The 22706-nt window shown below is 27.2% G+C and overlaps 1 protein-coding gene across 1 annotated transcript in view; it reads right to left on the bottom strand.

Moving 5' to 3' along the window:
• Nucleotides 1-1202: 1202 nt before the first annotated feature.
• Nucleotides 1203-22706, bottom strand: part of LOC135922534 (transmembrane protein 185B-like) — a 45530-nt gene continuing 24026 nt past the window's right edge. The window contains exons 5-8 of the mRNA XM_065456911.1: nt 9218-9391; nt 5789-5912; nt 2738-3074; nt 1203-1735 (exon numbers count right to left, since the gene is read on the bottom strand). Of these exons, the coding sequence (XP_065312983.1) occupies nt 1429-1735; nt 2738-3074; nt 5789-5912; nt 9218-9391 (942 nt within the window). The 3' untranslated portion in view covers nt 1203-1428. The remainder of the gene's footprint in view (nt 1736-2737; nt 3075-5788; nt 5913-9217; nt 9392-22706) is intronic.

Below are 22706 nucleotides of genomic sequence, written 5' to 3'. Positions count from 1 at the left end.
GGCGGGCTTTTGGTCCAAAAACCCGCCCAATGCAGACCTATAGTTCAAATCAGCGCTTGCCTCTCATCAAGATATATATTCTACAGGTTTATTGTTAAATAAATATTCAAAATTTAATCCTTGGTGCAACTAGTAAATGCTAACTTAAAGAGATTAGTTTATACCGTTACCCTGATTTTTTTATAGTAAATTTAATAACGATGAGATCATTTTAAAATGCGGATCAATTCGGTAGATGACATTCAATAATGGTGACAAAATAAAATAAATATAATCCTTATTTATTTTTAGTCAATGATACTGCGACAACATCCTCCATACCATTTCCTAAACGTCAAAGATGCTCATTAAACGATAATAGTGTAAACTCATCTTAGACTTTGGAAGATAACAATATTTTTTCATTATCTGCAATATTTTCCACGCGTTAAACAAAAGCAAAAATTAAAAAAATTTCTTTTATTAAGAGGGTTATTTCTTTTTTTTAAAAAAAATTATGGATTATTCTTTAAAATATTTTTTCTAGAAATTACAAAAAATAAATCAAAAAATAAACTTAATGGCGAATTGTGCGTCTATATTAAAGACCTGCAAATTGGCTCGAAACGCCTGAAATTATAAAAAAATGGATAGAGCTGGGTTTAAAAATTTATATTTATGAAGTACTTTTATACTTTCATTTTATAAACACAAGAAAATAAATCCCTGTAAAAGAATCAAGTGGAGAAAATAAAACAACATACAATATTAATGTCATGTATAAGGCATTAAAATTTGAGTTATTTAAAGTAAAAATAAACATGTAATTAATTACAAAAAATCAACCAAAAAAATTTTAGTCAAATTTTTGCTTTGTCACTGATAAATTTCGGAATTTACAATAGACCAAGCATGGATAAAATGACCATAAAATTGTTGCCCTTGTTATTTATTCTTACTCTGCATAATATTTCGATTGTTAAATTGTAATTTATGTTATATATAAACATTTTATTTATAACGATGTAAAATATCGAAAAATTCACAATAAAAAAAAATGCACTTAATTTATTTTGATATCAATAATAACAACAGTAACATAATTGATACAAAAAATTATCTTTTATGACAACAAATTAACACTGGTGTGAATGAGATTTTAGGTATGATAATAAATTACTATTTTTTTTAAAACAAATACCTAAAATGATTTGACTAAATATATCGTATTTTTTTCTTTAAACCAAAGTTCTGACTTGGTAAATTCGATAAATGACTTCTTCAAAGATAATTTGCAAAGTTTTATTTTAGATTCTTATCCAATCTGATTAAAATTAAAATGGGTTATTAGAGTACATGACGCGTTACGATGGTAGGTTAGCAACTGCGCCAAAATTTACATCATGTATATTGCAGTTATCTATTTAGTTAGAATTTTACATGGTTATATCAATCAGGCAAAAATATGCTGACATACGAAGGAAATAACTTTGATGTTTTATCCCTCCCACTAAATTCTTCCTTCGTGCGCGAAAGACGACGATTTTCGGCGTTTGCATGTAAATTAATGTTAAAATGAGCATTCGACGACCCACCCGGATTATCCTGATTATCACAATAGTTTATAGTTTTGTGATAACATTGCTGCTTATTTCCATTTTCCGTTTTATAATTATGGTCATCGGCGGAGTTGTTAAAATTGTGAATGCCTGAATAAGGATGAAATATCAACGATTTTAAGGTGGCGGGTGATGATCTGTGAAAGTTAAAATATGTTTAATTTTCATTGAAAAAGTAAAAGGCCCACAAATATGGGAAAAGTTTCAATAATATTAAGAAATGTTCTAACCCATAAGACATTTAATTTTGCTAAATTTATCATGTATATAATTGAAAGGTATAACAAAAAAAGGCCAAAACACAAGTTCCTACGTTGAAAACTTTATATGCATAAATTTTGTTTTTGGTAAATTTATATTTTACGAATACAAATAATGAAAATATATTATCTGTCAAATAATTTTCATCTATTATTCGATCGAATTATTTGTAAATATTCTAAACTAATTGTTAAAATTCTTAGGTAATTAACAAGTTCCTTGCGGAACTTTTTACTTTTTTGCCCACATCAATAAATCACTTTTACGATTTTTGAAATTTGGAAAAAATTTTATTTTCGAATCAAATTGAATGTTTTTATTATTCGTACGAATTTGAAAAGTAACTAGTTACAAGCTATTAATTATAAAAGTAATTACTTTTATTATTTTATTATGAATAATTTTATATTTTTTACATTGTAAGTTATTTTGATTCGTGTATTTATAATATTTGAAGGATATTGAATAAAGAATTTAAATCTTGTTAAATTAATTTATTAGACTACAATTCAAGTTGTTTTAATATTTTAATTAAATTAGCTTAAACTTCTCCTTTAAAAGATATATAAAGAAAAATAAAAACAATTTAAGAATATTTAAAAAGTAAATGAATTGAGGAAAATAGGAAAATGACAAATAAAGAGAAAAGAATGATTAAGAACGACAAAAAAAAAGGTATTAAAGAAGGAAGACATAGATGATAAAAAAATTATACAAAAAAAGAAATGGGAAGGTAAAAAAGACAAATATCTTTTTGATTGACTTTCCCCCCTTTTTAATCTGACCTTTTCTTAACCCTTTGGGACTTTTTCCTTTTGGTGTCTGACGTTTTCCCTTTTGGAATGCAGAACCCTGTATATATTATATAGCTTATAAACTTGTTTCGTTGATTTTGAGGTGTGCTTTCGGAGTTGGCGTGCCCAGTCAGCAATTGATAGTTGTAATGATTGTATTCGTTATTTCTTGTGTTATTTATGTTTAAATAACTATCATTGTAACTTGTGGAATTTATGGATTGGTTGATAACAACACTCGAATTAAGGTTATCATTAGTAGCATGGCTATTGATTAGATCCAAGGACGAAGTCATTTGTCTTTCCTCGTCATTTTCAGAAAGGGGGTGACGGCAATCATAGGACACATTAAAGTATTCGCGCAAAGATGGAAATAGTTCCAGAAATAGGGTGCACAAATCTTTTCGCAAACCAAACCACCCTTTATTTTTAAATAAGGTACAAGAAAAGTATCCTAAAAAGTCATTTTTTAAAAATTATTTTAATTTAAAATATATTACAAGGTTGTGTCTTAAGATCGGATTTTAAATCACAATTCAAAATTTTTTTGTATATCATGATTTTTTTTAGATATAATTTATTTTTTCTTGTATAGAATTGAAATAATAATCTCATTATTTTTGAATCGAGATATATCTTCAAAAATTTGATATAAATTCCATAAGGACGCAGTTTTTCAAATTGCCGCTTTTTTTGCTGCATCGAACTTCCAAGCAAATTAGACTCTACAAAATCGAACCAAGAAATTTAGTATTTTTTAAAATCATTATTTTCTTTTATTTATGTATAAATAGAGCGTTTCGCCGCCAGGCTTTGTGCCTTCAATAACACGCCGCCGATTTTTTAATTGAAGCCAGCGCGAAATTATTTTTTTAAATATTATGTTTAGATAATATAATATTAAAAGGCTAATATATTTTTATTCGAACATGTGATAAATATCATGGTCCCCTAGGAACTCTTTGCGTCACTCAAAAATATATAGGTAAGACCATCCATTCTTACATTAATTGACAAAATTAAATAAGAATTTAATATAAATGAGCGAAGGTTGAATTTGAGTGTGAAGCAGATCAAAAAAAATTCATATATACAATTTGGATATGTTTGATCTTGATAGCACCGATCATTACGATTCCAGTGATTATATTCACATTAATAACACTTAAATGTAATTAAAATGAAATGCCCGAACCAGATGAGCTATATATTATATATACTAGTAAGCATTTCCAGAGCTAATAAAAATAGGCTTAATAATGTTTTAAAAAGAATTGGAAAACCGTATCTTAAACTTTCAAACGATAAATTCGATCTAGTGTAATATTTCTTTCAAAATTTTTAAAAAAACAATTAAATTTATAGCAAATTTTTTTTTTGAAATTATCTAAAATATTTCCAAAATGACAACTTTTTCTTAGCTAATATTTTGATACAGACCTCTTTTTTTAAAAAAAATTTAGGGGAGTCGAGCCACTATGTGCCCCCAAGTGACGTTACTGCCCTACCTAGAATTTAGTATTTCTTTTCAGATGTCAGAGAGAGTCTCATTTAATTATAATGATAACTCAGGCTCAAAAAATTAGCGTTAGGATTTCCTGTTGGTAATTTGCAGGTAATATAAGTATTTTTGTTTTAATTAACTACTCCACATTATGATAAATAATTGTAGTGTTCAACAACATATATTTTGGTTTAGGCATTGTATTTAAAAACCGGGGCTGGCAAGGTAGCAACAAAATCAGATCGGTTAATGCAAAAATTTTGCTAGGCCAGAACTAAATTCCCACCGGGCCGAACCTGAAAATTTTGCCATTTGAAGACCTCTAATATTGATATATGTTTTAAATTTTTGGAAAGGAAAAAGGATTGAACTTCCATATCTTTCCATGCTAGCCAACAAAATTCTGTGTTCTAGCAACCAGAACATATAGTGAAAGGGTTCCTCTATCGCTGGGTCGACGTTGAATTCAAGCGTATACTGCAAATTGAAAAAAAAACACATTATAACTATAAATTACAAAATTGAATCTACAATTAATTTTTTTTTCTGATAAAGAATAAAATAATTTTTTTTTTAAATTTCTTAAAAAATTAATTAGCATTTATAAAAGTACTAATTTAATGTGTATATTATTTAAAAAAAGTTGCATTAATTCACGCCGCCTTAGATAGTGGCTAAAAAGTGACTCACCGCCAGCTTCCGATTGAATTTTTAAAAATCTCCCTGGCACCAGAAATGATAAATGGAATTTTAATCAATTCATAATATGGTCCTGAGACTGTCCCGTCATCTAGATACAATATGTTTTAAAGGACATGGCATTTGTTGTTGATGTTGTATATGATGGTGCAAATTGCCTCACAAAGGTAGCTGGGCACAAATGGTTCCCTTGTATTCCTTGTCGTTATATGGTTGTTTCATGAAACTTTAAATAGAATGGTTAGTAATAGCAGGCAGATATATAAGTGGAATATTCATGGAATGTTTTACAGAAGAAAGGAATGAAGTGCTTTCTTAAGAGAGTTAAAAATCCAATTTAAAAAGTGTTGTTAGATTGATCTAGCAGATGGCATGTGACGCAGCCTCACATCCTGCTGGAATACTATAAAGCATAATTGATAGGGTAGTAAAATAATCAAGTTTTAATTTCAACTGCAAGCAAATAATTTTGGATATGATTCTTCGGAAAATAGACACAATAGCAATGTGATGAATATCTCCATCCTCTTTGGATAGTGCAATGAGGCGAGCACCAAATATTAGCGAAAGTCGACGGTCAGATATTCTCGGTTTATACTGGAGTTGACCCAATTTAAATAGGAAAGGTTTAGTTCTTAGAAACAAAAATGTAAATTCAATTACATTAATATATTACATATTTTGTTTATAAAATATTTTATGTTTATTTCATGATAAGAAATATTAATCTTATGCTAAAATACTATTATAAAAAAATTCAATTTTTTTGAAAGAAGTATTTCACCCTATTTTTAGAATTTTTTTTATAAGAGGTTGTTAATTCATTTAAAATTCACTCCCCCCCTCTCCGACTATAGCCCTGAAAATACAGACATAAATTTTTAAGAGACAAAATTAACATTTAAAATAAAACCAATTTGAATTTTGCTTACAAGGATTTTGTGGCTTCGATGCAAAAGATAACGTTAGCATTAATAGAATCGATATAATCAATGGGAAAACGATTAGAGTATATTTCATTTTAGATTCGTCATTCAATTTACTAATTAGAAGAATCTAAAATCATATCAAAACAAAATAGTAAACTGATAATAATTTTTATTTATAAGCAGAGGTGTTAAAAAATAAAAGAAATCAATGTAAGTATAATATATAAAATTAAAAAAAATATAAACTCATAAAATATTTGCTTAAAAATATTTCGTTTTGTTTGGGCTGTGTCCAATATATCAAAAAATTCGATTAGCAAACTTTTGAAACTTTGTCGAAAAAGAAGACATAACTTATTTTAATTTAAAAATAAAAATGTCCAAAATATAATTCTAGAATTTTAAAAATTTAACTACGATTTCATTAAAATTGAAACTTCTGAAAGTTTTAAACTTTTCAAATTTAAAAAAAATTTTTTTTTAACCTGCAAAAAATTTTTCTTACCCGCCCATTTTTTAAAACTTTTGTTTAGCCTTCCTTACTTATTGTTTTGCAATTATTTGATTAATTAGTTTTGTTCTTTTTGTTTTTTTTTCATATATTTTTACTTAAATTTATAATATGCTATATTATGAAATAACAAAATAAATTTTAAATAAATACAGATATGTGACTAGGAACCATATTTGGGGGAGGGGGCATTTGAAACAAATTTAAAGGTCATGTTTAGGACAGGAGGAAGCTTCTCTGTGGCTAATGCTTAAATTTTTAACCAGCCAGTTTTAAACCTAGAATGAACTATCTATGTCATTCATTAAATGAGAAAATGAGTTTAAAGGTTAGAATAAAATGTAAGAATCATTCAAATAAGATTAAATAATATAAAATTATTTTAAGTTATATTAATACCATTTTTTTATAAAAACTTCCAGCGTCCCAGTTGAAAGAATTTTTAGTATGATTAAAAATATGTTTAATTGGGGATGTCTCAATGATAAAAACCAAATAATTTATTAATAGAAGCAAAGAATATTATTTTATACTCAAAATAAGAATATCAAGCTGAATAAAAATTGTTCGATTTAATTCTTTGAATTTTTAGGAACCGTTATACGGTTCAGTATGTAAAAAATTATAATGGTTACGTTTTGGTTACGGTTCTTAAGAAGAAATTTATAAAGGTTCGGTTCAGCTAATTATAAAGGTTCATTACGGTTAGAATTTTTTTTTTATTGAAGCAACACCATTTTCTAATTATTTTTATTATAAGCATATGAATTATATATAAAAAAATATAAGATTCAAAATAACTCATTTTTAAATATATTATTTGATCTATGGAAGTCCCTCCCATTAGTCGATCCTCCATCGTCGGCATTACAAAAGGATTGGGATAAACCTCTAGTTGGCAACTCCGTTGCATTCCTTAAATCGAGGAGCCAACCAGAGAACCATTCTCTACTCTTCTCCATTTCCGAAGGTAGTGGATACGAATTTATTGAGGCCTTCCCATCCCGAAACCTTGACCAGCTCCTAAGCAATGACGAGCTACGTCAAGCCATCGGTCTTAGACTGAATTGCGATATGGTAATACCTTATCACTGTATCCTCTGTCAAACATCGGTCAACTCCAAAGGCCTAACTCTCTACACTGCAAGCGCTGTAAAGACATATTCATTAGGCATTCAAAATGCAATGATACCATTACCAGGGCCTTAAAATCCGTCGGCATCCCATCAACCCTCGAACCTACTGGCCTTTACAATTTCGATGGTAAGCGGCCCTATGGTTCGACTATGATCCCTTGGAAGAGGGGGGAATTCCTAACTTGGGATTTGTCATGCATCGATCCTCTTGCCCCTTCCAATATAAATATAGATGCCATACTAGATGCCGAGGCGAATAAACTAGCTAAATATTCGCCATCTCTTCCCGCCAATTATACCATTAATCGCCACTACTTTAACGTCGTTACGCTCTCATGCCCTAGACTTCTTTAAAGAGCTAGGAAAACGGATCTCTGCTAGGACCGAAGATTCCAACTAGGGATTCTACCTACGCCAACGATTAGCCATAAACATAGTAAAATACAATTATATCAGCTTTATTTTTTCAATATCCGAAACCCCGTAATTGAAAATCCTATGCATAGTATAGACTTTGGCCATTTTGTTGCCTATTATAATGTTAGCGCTAAAAGGAAACTTGAATCTCAATCAAAAAAAAATAGCAAGAATTAATGACTTTATATAATTGTGATTTGCTAATATTATATTTTTTTACTATTATTATAACTTACCTTGATATAAATTGTCGATATAACGAAATTATAACAAATGGACATTATATGAAAGTTAAATATCTATCAATTAATAAAACTTTATATATTTTCTAATATAAATGGATTCCTTTTTGTTTGTTGTGACGATAACACAAATTTTAGCACCGAAAAAGCCCTTTCTACAGAAACTGTGTTTCGGGAACCGCCAGTACTATAAGAGCAAGTTTATATAATTCTGGATATTCAAATTATATCATTTCTAAAATATAAAAACTGAACCGGTTTGAACCGGTTTAACCGTTTTTTTATAAAGGTTCGTTTTACTCCTTCAAAAAATAATTATATCGGTTCGGTTGCGGTTCAGATATTTATAACGGTTTAACGGTTCACTCCGGGTCCCTGGTTTTTACAATAGATTTTTAATTTTGGTGTTAAACAGACTTCACATGATTTTAATTTTAAAAAATTTTCATATTAATATATCCTGGAAAAATCGTATCTGTATTTGAAAAGTATCTTTTAACAATTATGGTACACAGATATGACAAATTATTACACTTTATGTTAATCCAAAAACGAGGTGTCAGCAAAGTTTCCAGAGAGTGATATAAAGTCGAGCCAATAATTGGTAAGTTACCCTTTTCAACCATGCGGATCTCATTTTTTTTAACATGATCACTTAAAGGTTAAAATAAAAGTAACGTGATTCGTTCTATTTCACAGTTTTTTATACAAAAAACAATAGTATTCCCTTTAATTTATATATTGAGCAAAAAGAGGATAATTAATAAGATATTTTACCAATTTAAAAAATAAAATACGAATGATTTGTAAAACCAAGCCTGCTCATAACTAAAAAAAACTATTTTGGATTATATTAAACCAGTAGTCATTAAATTAGGCGATTGATTATAGCTTTTTGTAATTTTTAAACCGTGTAATTGATAAATCCATGGGGCTAATTAAAACCTGTTTCACTGGGTTCCAGTTGAGGTTTCCAAAACGGTTAGTTTCGAATTGAGTAATAAAAGGTTCGGATGATTGAAAATTTTTTAAAAATATATATTTAGAATTTTTCGGGATTAAGAGTAAATCTTACAAATCTTATCAAATATGGATCAATTCATTAAAAAAAATTTTTCAAATCTACCTGAAATATGAGGATAGGAATGAGTATGAAGAAATATATTCCGGCTGAAAGTATATTTTTTCGAACGATGTGTAAGAGATGGAAGCTTTTAATGAGTGTGAAAGTTAGAATAATGATACTAATGATCCCCAAAATGGACAGGCATTCGATCATCCAAGAAGGAATAAAGATCATCTTAAGTTTATGTTTAAAAAAAATATGTATATAAATTTATTGTTTAAATTTTAAAATAATCTAAATAACTAAATAAGGAATAGGCCAACTAACTTTTAAGCCCCTCTTCCAGAGTTGGGCAGTACCGCGAATACTTGCATCTAAGATACAAGATCCTTTTGTATCTTGTACTCAGTATCTTTTTGACATTTTTAATAAGATACTAGTATCTATCTAAGATCCTTTATTAATCTTGTATCTTTTTCATTTTCTTTAAAAAGATACAGATACAAATTCTTTTTAATATTCATGTTTAAAACATTTACATATCACACAATGTAACTTTATTTTCTTCGTGAAATCTTGTATTATTTTCTTTATTTTTTCCCGCTATATTTTAAATATATTAATAACCAAAATTAGTTGGAAATTTTACAGGTCACAAAGATAGATAGATTAATAAACAACACCAAAACTAAATAAGAGAAGCATATATTTTATATGTAATATTTTTTAATTTGTAGAATGTTTAACAATCATAGTAGTGAAGATGAAATTATGGAGATAGGTTCTCCTGAATCAAATCCCAATCTTAAAATTCTAGATGGAAAATTTTATAAAGTAATTCATGTGAAAAAGAACAAGGTATAAGCTGAATGTCAAAATTGCACAAGTAAAAAAGTTATTAAAGGTTCAACAAACTCCTTTACAAACTTTGTTAAACATATTAAAGTATATTATACATTTTTATTTTATAATTATTAACATAATAATACCTATATTTAAGTCTCTCTTCGATAATTGTTATTAAAAATTTTTATAGAAGATAGTTGATTATCAAATTAAAATCATTTTGGATATATATTTTTCAGGGGTGTATCGATACCACTTGGAGGCCGATCCGATATTCCCGATATGAAATTGCTTCGGCCGATTACCGATTCGATATCATATCTAATTTTGTATTCTGTAAAGATACCAATGGTTTTAATTTTTAATATACTTTTTATTAGTATAACATCTGTAATTTAACTATACCATAACTTACGTCATTTAAATATATTATAATGATCAGTTATAGTTTATATTCAATTCAATTGCAATTCTAAAAGTATATAAAATATTTTTATTGTTAAATCACTTTTATATAATAAGTAATAACATTAATCTATAGACATAATAAGTAATAAAAAAATTATATTATGAAATTTGAAATAAATATTTAAAATAATATTTAACATTAATATATTGAAGATTTGTTTTTAGAAATACCAATATTTCCAATATATCAGAGGTCAGCTTGCGGCGATAGTAACTGTAGCTTCACTAAAAACAGATTCTGAAGAGAATCTCGCACACTTTTATAAACAGAATGCGCAAAAAAATAACAATAAGGCAGAATGTTTCCCCCTCATCCCTTCAGGCCAGGTTTAATCCATTAAAACTAAATGCTATGGTTTAAGTAAAAATAAATTTAAAGCATTTACTTGATAATACCAATATTATTTATTAAATTTTACTGATTACTTATACCTAGACCTGTGCGCCGATGAAATATCGGCGGCTGGCGTAATTTTAAAAAAATCTAATCGACGGCCGGGGGCGCGCCGCTTTTTCGCCGCCGTCAATAAAATCGGCGCATGTATACATTTTTATAAGATAATTTTTTTTAATTGCTTATTAATTTAAAAAAAAACAAATAAATATACACTATTCTATAGATATCTCGGCATATTTTTTAATATTATTCATTTAATAGAAAACTTATTATATCCAAAATCGATTTCGTAATTTTATTATTATATGTATAAAAATTATTTTAATTAAATTTTTGGGACACAATGATGATCTCCTTGAATTTAACGTCAATCCAGTGGTAGAGAAAACTCTTTCACTAGGTTTGCTAGTCGCCGGGATGCAAAGAATTTTTTTGGTGAGCCTGGAAAGATTGGGAAGTTCACTCTTCTTTTCTCTCCAAAAATTTAGAACGTCGATATCTTGTGAATGTTGTTTTCCAAGAAAACTGTGGCATTCTTGTTCTAAGTCACCTAACTTGGAATCATAATTTATATATGATGAATGTTTATTTGCCAATTTTGTCTAATAACTTGAATTTAATAATTCATCTTCATCCTCATTAGCTATATTTACAACCTGATTATCATCATTCTCTATAAGTTTAATATGTTTTATTATAAATTCTGAAGTTGAGCAATTTTGCTCTATTAAATACTTCGACACAATTAAAATCTTGAACCTAAAAGAGAAGCCAATACCTAGATAATTTTAAATAAAAAATAAAAGAATATACTTATATAATATTACTTGCAGATTACAAACCGGAGATCGTAACGCAAGTTTTTTTAGCATATTTTCCTTAAGTGAAATAATTTCAGAACTATCACTATCATTTACTATTAAATGTGTTTCAATTTCACTTCTAAAAAGTAACGCCAAGTTTAAAGTAGGCCCTTTTTGTACTGAAAGAAATTCGACAGTTTCTTTAAATTTTGAAAGAAATGCTAATAGTTCTTCTACCAGATCAGCTTCATAATTTGATAATTTGAGAAAGTGCTTCCCAATTCTTTTCAAAACATTATTAATTAAATTCCTATTTAATCCAGATATGCTTTCTAGCATAATTAATATACTATGCCAACGTGTTGGGATATTTAATTTCAAGGTTTTCATATGCGTAGAATTATTGTTATTATTATCATTGGAATTGCAAATTTGAAAACGGGCATCCGGGTATGGATCAATGCTGTCAAGATATAACATGTCTGTTGTTAAATCTATTGTACTTTAGCATTTTTTTTGATATTATTCGAATTCAAATGCAGTTTTATATCTTAGAGCAGTAATAATTTCTCTAATTCTTTTGTAAAAAATTTCCAGACTATGGATTTTTTATTATCCAGAGTTAGGATACTAAAATATTTAAATTATTTGGCTCTGGGTGGTGGACTAGAAAAAGATGACTACCTAATCTACTGAGATGACTATCTAACCTATAGAGACTGCTTAACCTATGGTACGCCAGGCCTTAAAGGAGGGGGATGACTACCTATTGAGATGACTATCTTATCTATTGTGACTGCCTAATCTATTGATATGACCAATGCCTAATCTACTGAGATGACCAAGAATCAAACCTTAGCACGTTCTTTCATGCAAAAAGCTTCTTTCTTCATGGTGTCCTGGCTCTGGATGTTGGACTGGAATATGATAACCAGCACCTAACCTAATGTGACAACCTAGAAAGAACTGATATGGAAGTTGAACGATAGGTTATGAATTCTATTTTGTGAGACCAATGATGATTACTTATTATTCTAATCCACGTAAGAAGAAAAGTTATTATAAATTAAGATTTTATGCCAGGATAAAGGCATGTTATAAATTTTTAAAATCACTAAAATGTAAAATCATAATGGATATATTTGAACACAAAAAAAGCCTTTAAAAAATTATTTATAATTTCTTAGTGAAATATTGATACTAAAATGTAAAATCATAACGGATATAGACCACACAAAAAGCCTTTAAAAAATTATTTACTTAAATTCTTAGTGAAATATTGATATTTTTTGATTTCTTGAATGATGACCAATTGTTGTAAATTAACAACTAAACTTAAAGATAAATTCTTAGATATAATTAAATATAAACCATTAAAAATCCTAAACAAGAAGATAAAACTTTAATTTTAAATATATTAAAATGTAATTAAAAACATATGAATTAAAGGGATTGATTTAAATAACCCTTATAAGTAATACTTAATATGATAAAAATGTTTTTGAAATAAAGCTTTTGAAGATAAGTGGTTATGTTACATCTTCATTTTAGATAAATATTTAAATGATGTGATGAGATCATTTCTAAAAATTATCTTATGAAGAACTTTTATTAAAAATAACACTTTTTGAATTAAAACTAGGGTGTGAAATTTAAATTTTATATTTAAAGAGAGGGAAATGTGAATAATATTTTATTTGCATATTTTAACCTCGGAGATTGAAAATAAATAAAAATAAATTAAATACTAAAACGCAAAAATTAATTAAATACTAAAACGCGAAAAAATAAAGTCATTAAAACGCGAAAAATATAACAATCTTATTGATTTATCTTTCTTCATTTATTTTTATATTTTGATGAACTATTATTTCTTATTATTCGCAACTTACTGATGATAATAACGATTTTGAAAAATGATAATAATAACAACGTCACGATTTGTAAAACATTCGATATGGATATCAAGCTCACGATTTAAACAAAAACGAACAAACAACGATTTGGACAAGCCAACGATTAGTGACTTATGCAACATTGACAACCAAAACGATATACCACTTGAACAACAAACTCTCTATGACTTCTTAGATGAAATTATGGGAAGGCTTGTAGGAGGGAGAATGTTATATTATAGGAATTAATAAATTAAAATATTGGTTATTAAATAGTAATATATTTTAACTTATATAGCATACATTCATTATATTTTTATTTTGTTAGGAATTCAAATTCAACTTGTATTACTTTTTATGAATTCAAATTCATCTTTTCAATTCAACTTTTTATTTTTGTAATTCAACTTATATTACTTATTATTTTTCGTAACCTTACTTTGATCTAATAGCTAAACTTTCAGAAGGAAAGAAATTTACGAAGATTGACTTTAAAAATGCTTTCTTACAGATACCAATTGATAAAAGTTGCAGAAATATTTTAACCATATCTACGCACAAGGGATATTACCAATTTACTAGACTTCCTTTTGGGCTTAAGACCTCATCTGCAATTTTTCAACAGATCATGGATCAAATCTTCGGTGATATGGATGACGTCATATTTTATATTGATGATTTACTTATAACTGGAAAAAACGATGAAGCCCACCTTAACAACATAAAAAAAGTGTTTGATAGAATATCATCGTTTGGGCTAATACCTAACTTTAACAAAATTGTGTTCTTTAAAAATAAAGTGAGGTTCCTGGGTCATGATATTGACGCTAAGGGGATTCATGCTAATCACGACAAAATTGAAGCAATAATTAATATGCCAGAACCAAAATCAGCTGCTGAATTATCAACATTTCTGGGAATGGCTGGCTACTATAGAAAATTTTTGAACAGTTTTGCAGAAATTGCCGATCCTCTTTATAAGATTGTCAACAAAGAAAAATGGGCTTGGAACCTAAAACACTCTAAAAGTTTTGATCTTAAGAAGTTGATTAGTCTTCCACCTGCTTTGACATATTTTAACCCTAAATTACCTATAGGGATAGCCACTGTCGCATCGAAATGTGGTTTAGGAGCTGTACTATTTCATATTGAAAAAGACGGTAAAGAAAAACCTATAGCATTCGCGTCGAGAACTTTATTAAAATCTGAAATGAACTACACCAATATTGAGCGTGAGGCTCTCGCCATTATGTTCGCTATAAAGAGGTTCCAGGAATATTTAATCGGCACAAAATTTACAATTATTACTGACCATAAACCTCTAGTTCACATTTTTACCAAGGGTCTTAAAGATAATAGCACTATGTCCTTAAGACTTTAGAAGTGGAATATTACATTAGGAGGATATGATTTTAATATATAGTATAAAGCCGGTAAATATAATGTTGTTCCTGATTGTCTCTCGAGATTACCACAAGAATGTCATGATGAAACTATTGAAAATATAACCATAATAAATGAATATGAGAATTTACCTATTAATTTTAATCAAATTCGAGATGAAACTTTGAAAGATGTTGAATTAAAACAAGTCATAAATGATATTAATAACAACAGGCCTATTATGAATAATATTTATAAAAACATTGAATTGGAATTAAGTATAATTAAGGATTGTCTTTACAAAAGCAACAAAATCATAATTCCGTCTTCTATGAGAAAAAATATACCTCAGTCATTACATGAAGGTCACTTGGGAGCAGGAAAAATCAAATCATTAGCCAAAGATTACATGTGGTGGCCTGGTATAAATAATGATATCGTTATGGAAGTGAAAAGTTGTGACGATTGTAATATATATCATGATAATCCTATAAAGATATAAAAACCTTGGGTTTCGGCAACCAAACCGTTTGAAAGGATACACATAGATTATGCGGGTCCGTTTTTCACAAAAAATTGGTTGATAATAGTCGATGCCTACAGCAAATTTCCAATTATTATTCCTGTTAAAAATATTACGACGGATGTTACTTTAAAAGAAATCTTTAAAACTATTTCGCTATATGGAATACCTGAAAATATAGTTACTGATATCGGCACTAACTTTACGAGTAACGATTTTGAAAAATTTTGCAACAATTTTGGTATTAAACATGTGCTTACATCTGCTTATCACCAGCAATCCAATGGCCAGGTTGAACGCATGGTTAGAACGTTCAAAACACATATGAAAAGGAATATTAAAATTGACCCAGATATCGCACTTAGCAAATTTTTATTTAATTACAGAAATACGCGTAATGATACTACAGGTGTTACACCTTCTCAAAGAATGTTCAATCGAGATATTAGAATTAAATGGGACTTATTAAAACCGATGGAGGAGAAGAATAAGATAAACGTTACTTTACCACGTAATAGAACATTTAATGTAGGAGATTTTGTTTGGTATAAAGTACAAGGTGATGATAAATGGTGCAAAGGTATAATCACACATAAAGAAAGTGATATGATGTTTTAAATCAGAGAAAGGTATTTTGAGGAAACATTTAGATCAAATAAGAATTAGAAACTGTTTTAATACCATTATTAATTATGACTCTAAGGATTCTTTTAAGGAGGGAAGTGTGGACAAAAATATAAAAATTACTGATAATAACGATATAACACCTATTTCTAGACCTGTACGAATTAAACAAAAACCTGTTTATTTAAAAGACTATGTAACTAAAATATAAAATAAATATTAAAGTGCATAAAGTAAATTAAATATTAAAACGCAAAGAATTAAAACGCTGAAAATATTATATAACAATCTTATTGATTTATCATTCTTCATTTATTCTTATATCCAATATGATGAACTATTATTTCTTATTATTCGCAACTTATTGATGAAAATAACAATTTTGAAAAATGATAATAATAACAACTGAGTACTACCAAACAAGCTATGATTAATGGAGACAACTTACGATAAGGATATCAAGCTTGCGATTTAAACAAACCAACGTGCAAAATTGATTAAAACAAACTAACGATTGGGACAAGCCAACGTTATGATGATTTGTAATACAACTTGATTACCAAAACGATAAACCACTTAGACAACAAACTCTCTATGACTTCTCCGATGAAATTATCAGAAGAGGGAGAATGTTGCGTTATAATCTAATTCTTTATCTTACTTTTTGTTTTTTGCATTTAAACTTTTTATAATCTAATTTTATAACTTTATTTTTTATATGGCGTAACCTTACTTTTTATATTTTATAATATTTTACTTTTTTGTTTTTCGTTTTTTTAATATTGTATTCTAATTTTGATTTGTAAAATATATATATAAACGAAGTGTAAAATGAAAAAGATAGTTATAATAAAGTTAATAATAATAAAAATACATTTTTGTTTAATAGCACAATACATGTTCCTTTGCATGGTGCCCCACTAACGATATGGCGCGAGGTGCGAGTCAGTAAAAATATATTATATTAACTAACTTCTTTCTCTTTTCTTAAGGTATATATATATTTTCTATAAATATAAATTAGAATATATATAAAAACAAAAAGTAAGGTTACGAAAAATAATAAGTAATATAAGTTGAATTACAAAAATAAAAAGTTGAATTGAAAAGATAAATTTGAATTCATAAAAAGTAATACAAGTTGAATTTGAATTCCTAACAAAATAAAAATATAATGAATGTATGCTATATAAATTAAAATATATTACTATTCAATAACCAATATTTTAATTTATTAATTCCTATAATATAACAATTTTGATCCAGAAAAATAGGTCTGATGTAAGGGGTTTATAAGAATTAAATCTTTCTAATTTCAAAATTATCATCAAATGAAGGATAAATATCTGATTTACCTATGATTCTACTGGTGAGCTCCTGGTATTTATATGAAATTCATGAATACATATTAAAGTACCATTCTGAAAATATGTTCATCCTAATTTAAATTTTAAACAAACCAAATGATTTATTACTTAGATACAAAATATAAAATTAAATTTAAGAAATTGTTATTAAATAGATATGTTTAAGTTAAGAAATAATAGAGGTTCAATCCTAGTCAAATTATATATAAGTAAAACAAAAAGGTTATACATTTAATCAAAAATGTTATAATAAGTTATGAATAACATACATTCTACAATTATGAAGTTATGAGTAAATATACAAAATTTTCCTATCTTATGAGGTTTTATTTAAAAATTTATATTTATTTTGGGGTTATTCTAAAATTTTCCATTATTTTTATAAAATATGTTAATGATATATTTAGTAATTTTATTTATTTGTATTTGTAATTTATAATCTAAAAATCTATTCTTGCTAGATAAGAGTTTGTGTTACAAAAGTGTGCTTTGTCCCTTCCATATCTCCCTTATCTTTTCTGAAACCCCTAAATTATATGTAAATTCAAAAATTAAAATAGTATTTGAATAAATCTCTTATTACTATTGAATGGGTACTTGCTATTTAAAGTTCTACCTTATTCCTATTGAATTGGTACTTGATGCATTTAAAGTTCTATTTACCCCGAAATATTCAGAAATATGTATAATATTAGGTGTGTATTCAGTCGCATCAGGTCAATACAGCGAAACTTTTATCGCGAATGTCGTTTATCGCGAAGGAATTTTATAGCGAAGGCAATATCGCGAAACCAATTCCGCGAAACTTTTATAGCGAAGACAATATCGCGAACTTATTTCCGCGAAACCTTGACCGCGAATACATTATAGCGAAACTTTGATCGCGAACTCGTTATAGCGAATTTATTTCCGCGAAACCTTAACCGCGAATACTTTATAGCGAATACATTTTAGCGAAACTTTGATCGCGAACTCGTTATAGCGAATTTATTTCCGCGAAACTTTAACCGCGAATACTTTATAGCGAAACTTTGATCGCGAACTCATTATCGCAAATTTATTTCCGCGAAACCTAAACCGCGAATAAATTTTAGCGAAACTTATAGCAAAACTTTAATCGCCATCTCTTTATAGCGAATTTTCTACCGCGAATGTATGTGCGCGAAATTATTATAGCTAGCGCATGACTTCGAAAATTACGAATTCATTTTAAGTGAAATTGATATATTCAATATCAATTTACCAACCGAAGTTTCTTAAATCATAAACGCAAATGTTTTAAGAATATTTTATTACGTATTGTTTATTTAATAAGCATGTAACATTTATCTGATGTGATACAAAATACATTACTCTTTCTGGCCTCACTCACTCATGGTTGTAAGTATGGAGGGGACATTTTGGGTTAAGTTTTTAACAGAATAAGTTAACCCCCCCTCCCCCCCCCCGTGTGCTTTATGTCATTTAAAGAAAATTATGTGATATACCTTTTTTCTAATCTAGATGAAAAATTATATAGAAAGCTAAGAATTTTTTATTGATTTTCTCAGATTATTTTTAAAAATTATAGAAGATTATACTGATAATTAATGCCTCCTAATTATAATTTTTAGATAATGCACATCGATATAACTTTCTGATAAAATAGTAACTAATTTATTTGAATATTTTGACCTCTTCTTTTTCTTCTTTTCGCATTTTAATAAATAGAAATAACTGCAAAGTTATGATTATCAAAAAAAAAATTCAAATTATTCTATTGGATTACATTGTAATATTTATGAAGAATAAATTATGGAAATAAATCATTAGATCTTCAGTTATTTTAGTTTTTTATTTTTGCTGATTTCACAAGTCTAACTAAACAATATAAAAATTAAAAAACGTATAATAGTTTTCATCATTTTATAAAATAATACCAGTTCAATTTAAATCAGGAGTTTTTATGAAAACACCGCTAAACGCTCCTTCTCAATTTGTAAGCACTTTTACTCATTTTTTCTAATAAAATGGAATTAAAATAAATTAGGATTTTTTGAAAATAAATAGAAAATGTTCCAAATCAAGAAAATAAAGATATTCCAATATCAGGAAGGCTTATATTTACATTTTTATTTAATTCTTTCATAATATTCGAACTTCTTTAAATATCATGTTTAAAATATTTATATCTATAATTACCATAATAATTTGATAATTCTGAGCAATTTCTTTATCGCTTCAACTTGTGTATCAGAACAGTGGCATAGACAGGATTTATATAATTAATATCATCGCCGTTAAATTTGGCGACTGTATAGTTCTACGAACTAATTGTAAATTATATGAATATTTCTTGCTTTATTAGTACCAATTGAGTACTTAAACGAGTATAATAGCTAGTAAAAGGAAAAAAACTATTAGTAACAAAATTTTGGCAAATCTATGATTTAAGCGACTGAAATAATTTATTCCGAAAATTTTATCGATGTTCCTTATTAATTATAATTTAATTCGTTTAGACAGTATAAAGAAAAAGTTTATTAGCAAAATAAGAAAAATTGCCTAATTCAGGCATTATTGATAGAATGGAAAATAGCTGGTTTGCGCTAATATTTATTAATTCTTCAGTCATTTTTTTCACACACAAAAAGGCAACCGTGTTATAAGAAAAATAAAATCTATATCACCCATTAAAGCGTAAAATCAACCAAATTTCTGGAAGCAATAAATCTGGAATTTAAATCAATAATTATTACATTGATTCTTCAATTCATTTGGTAGATAGTTTTTACTGACAAAATAAGATAAAATTGCCAAGATTAACGACATGCGAAAACAAACAAATATTTTTGGGTAAGCTCTACTATATGAAATGCCAGATTATTACTTAGTATTACATCAATCAGTTTTTCCAGTCAATAAACAAAAACTAGTTTTAATAAGCGAAATAGACAATAGCAAACCTTTAAGTATGAACCAAAAAGTATGAGAATTTCAAAAATTTGAAACATTATAAGATTAAACAAAGAATCTAAAGAAAGCAATTATAATAAAAAAAATTAAATGAAATATCTTAAAAAAATATTACTATATTTATTTATAAAATCAACTTTTTTCCTATTTCAAAATATGAGGATTTAAAGATACTCGATATTTTAGCCAAAAGAAAATTAAGCTTGGAAACTTTTCCGACAGATGACATAACTTGCGGCAACTTTGGAAAATGTTATATCAAAATGAGAAGGATTGATTATGGTAAAATTTAAAACAATTAGGATAGCTAATTATTTTCATCAAGTGAATAGGTTGAGCTATTGTTTAATAACGTAATATTAAGTTAACCTCTCTGAGAAGCGTTCCGTTTTATAATTATAATTTGTAAAAAAAATTGTGAAAATGGATTATAAAATAAAATGATGGTATTGTTTATTCCTAGATTTGTAAGATTTTTTTATGTTGTTTTTTAAATAAGAATTTTCTTTAGACTATGGAAGGAGTTTTTTACAAGAAAGTTGTCATTAATCATATTTCCCAGTGAGGGAAGTTTAGCTCTTCCCCTTTGTCTACGCCATTATTCAGAACACTTATTTAAAAACGATTTTATAAACTGTAAAATCCAAGCTGATAATAGTTATTCTTACCATATTCTCCATAATTAATAATAAATCGTTTATAATTACATTAGCATTTTAATTATTTCATCTAAAACCGCATACAATTAAAATAAAGCCTAGCGAAGAATGATTTTAAAATTATTGGTGGATGTTTTAGAGAAAATAACTTAAAATATCTATAAGTTCTTTGTAATAAGTGAAAAGGTAAGACATCTCATATACATTTCTTACGTAAATTTCTTAAATCTAGTTTTCATAAAAAAATTTAGATTTATTATTATTCAGCGAGATTTTTTAATTTTTACTCTTCGCGGGTAAATAAAAATATTTTTTTAAAAAATATAACCAAAAAAAATGATGTATTTTAATTTTAGTTTTTATTATTCATGACATGAAGCCACCTAAGCTCAATTACATTGTTAATCAAATGAGAATATAGTATATTTAAAAAAGTTAAGAAAATGCCAATATTTAAATAATTAAGAACCTTAAGAAATTTTAGAGCTATAATATAACAAAATTAATTCAAGCAATTATTTTTCCATCGTAACTTGAACTGAGAACTCATTAGAGGAGCATCATTGAAATTAGAGGAAGGATAGTTAGTTATGAAATAATTATCATTATTTGAATAAAATTGGAAAGGGATGAATTGTATTTTCTTTTTTTAATTATTTTTATTTGGTAGGTGGTTAAAAGTTTTGAGAGGGTTGATATCATTTATAGATAAGTATACAAGCCCCTGATTATATTCTCCACAGTCCTTTTCTTAAGTTAAAATAGGAAATGGTATAGCGTATTATCTTATTTTAATAGATCCCTTTAGGCCATATTTTTTGATATCTAATTCACATTTAGAATAAATATCCTTACAAAATAAATTTAATCAAAAAAGTTTTTTAAAAAATGATTTTTTTATTTATTGAATATGTGAAGAAAAAAGTAGAGCATTGTCATATCATATCGTCTAAGCCAATAGTTTGTTTGTTAAATATATAACTGAAGTGTAAAATTTTAAAAGAATCACTGATTTGGACAAAGACTGGTTAAAAATAACCATGGGAAAAAAACATCAGACAAAAACATCCCAATATAAAAAAAATTACATGCTTTAATGAATAAAAGGTAAATGTAATCCTCATTTTAAAATTTGCCCTTTAGTGTAATACTTGAGTATTTATTATAATATTTTACTAATAATGTTGCTCATCAAAAGTGATCATATTTGTAAGGGAAAACAACTATATGACTCAAGGGCTAGGAATATGAAATTTAAAATAATTTTGCATGACGAAAGGTAGTTATTTTTGAAATATTAATCGTAGGATTGATGTGGTATAGAAAGATCACATATAAAAGAATTTGTTAATACCCTCATAAAATCTGTATCTTGACGAATGAGTTGGTATGTAGCTTGCTAAATTTTATACCAAAGTAGACCTTCCTATATTTTTGTCACAAAAAATAATGCAAATATAAAAAATTTGAGCCTATAATATAAAAACAAACAAAATTTTTATTATTGTATTTTATAGACTCTGAAATAAAGAGGAAAGAATGGCGAAAATATTTATAATTTATAACCAAGGGAATGGCACCAGCCAGACGAGAAAATTTTTTTTTTTAAATTTCGGCAATACTTTTTTT

The sequence above is a fragment of the Gordionus sp. m RMFG-2023 genome, chromosome 1, assembly GCF_954871325.1.
Source record: "Gordionus sp. m RMFG-2023 chromosome 1, tfGorSpeb1-WG-v2, whole genome shotgun sequence".
NCBI classification, from domain to species: Eukaryota; Metazoa; Nematomorpha; class Gordioida; order Chordodea; family Parachordodidae; genus Gordionus; species Gordionus sp. m RMFG-2023.
This window is presented reverse-complemented; position numbering and strand designations above follow the sequence as displayed.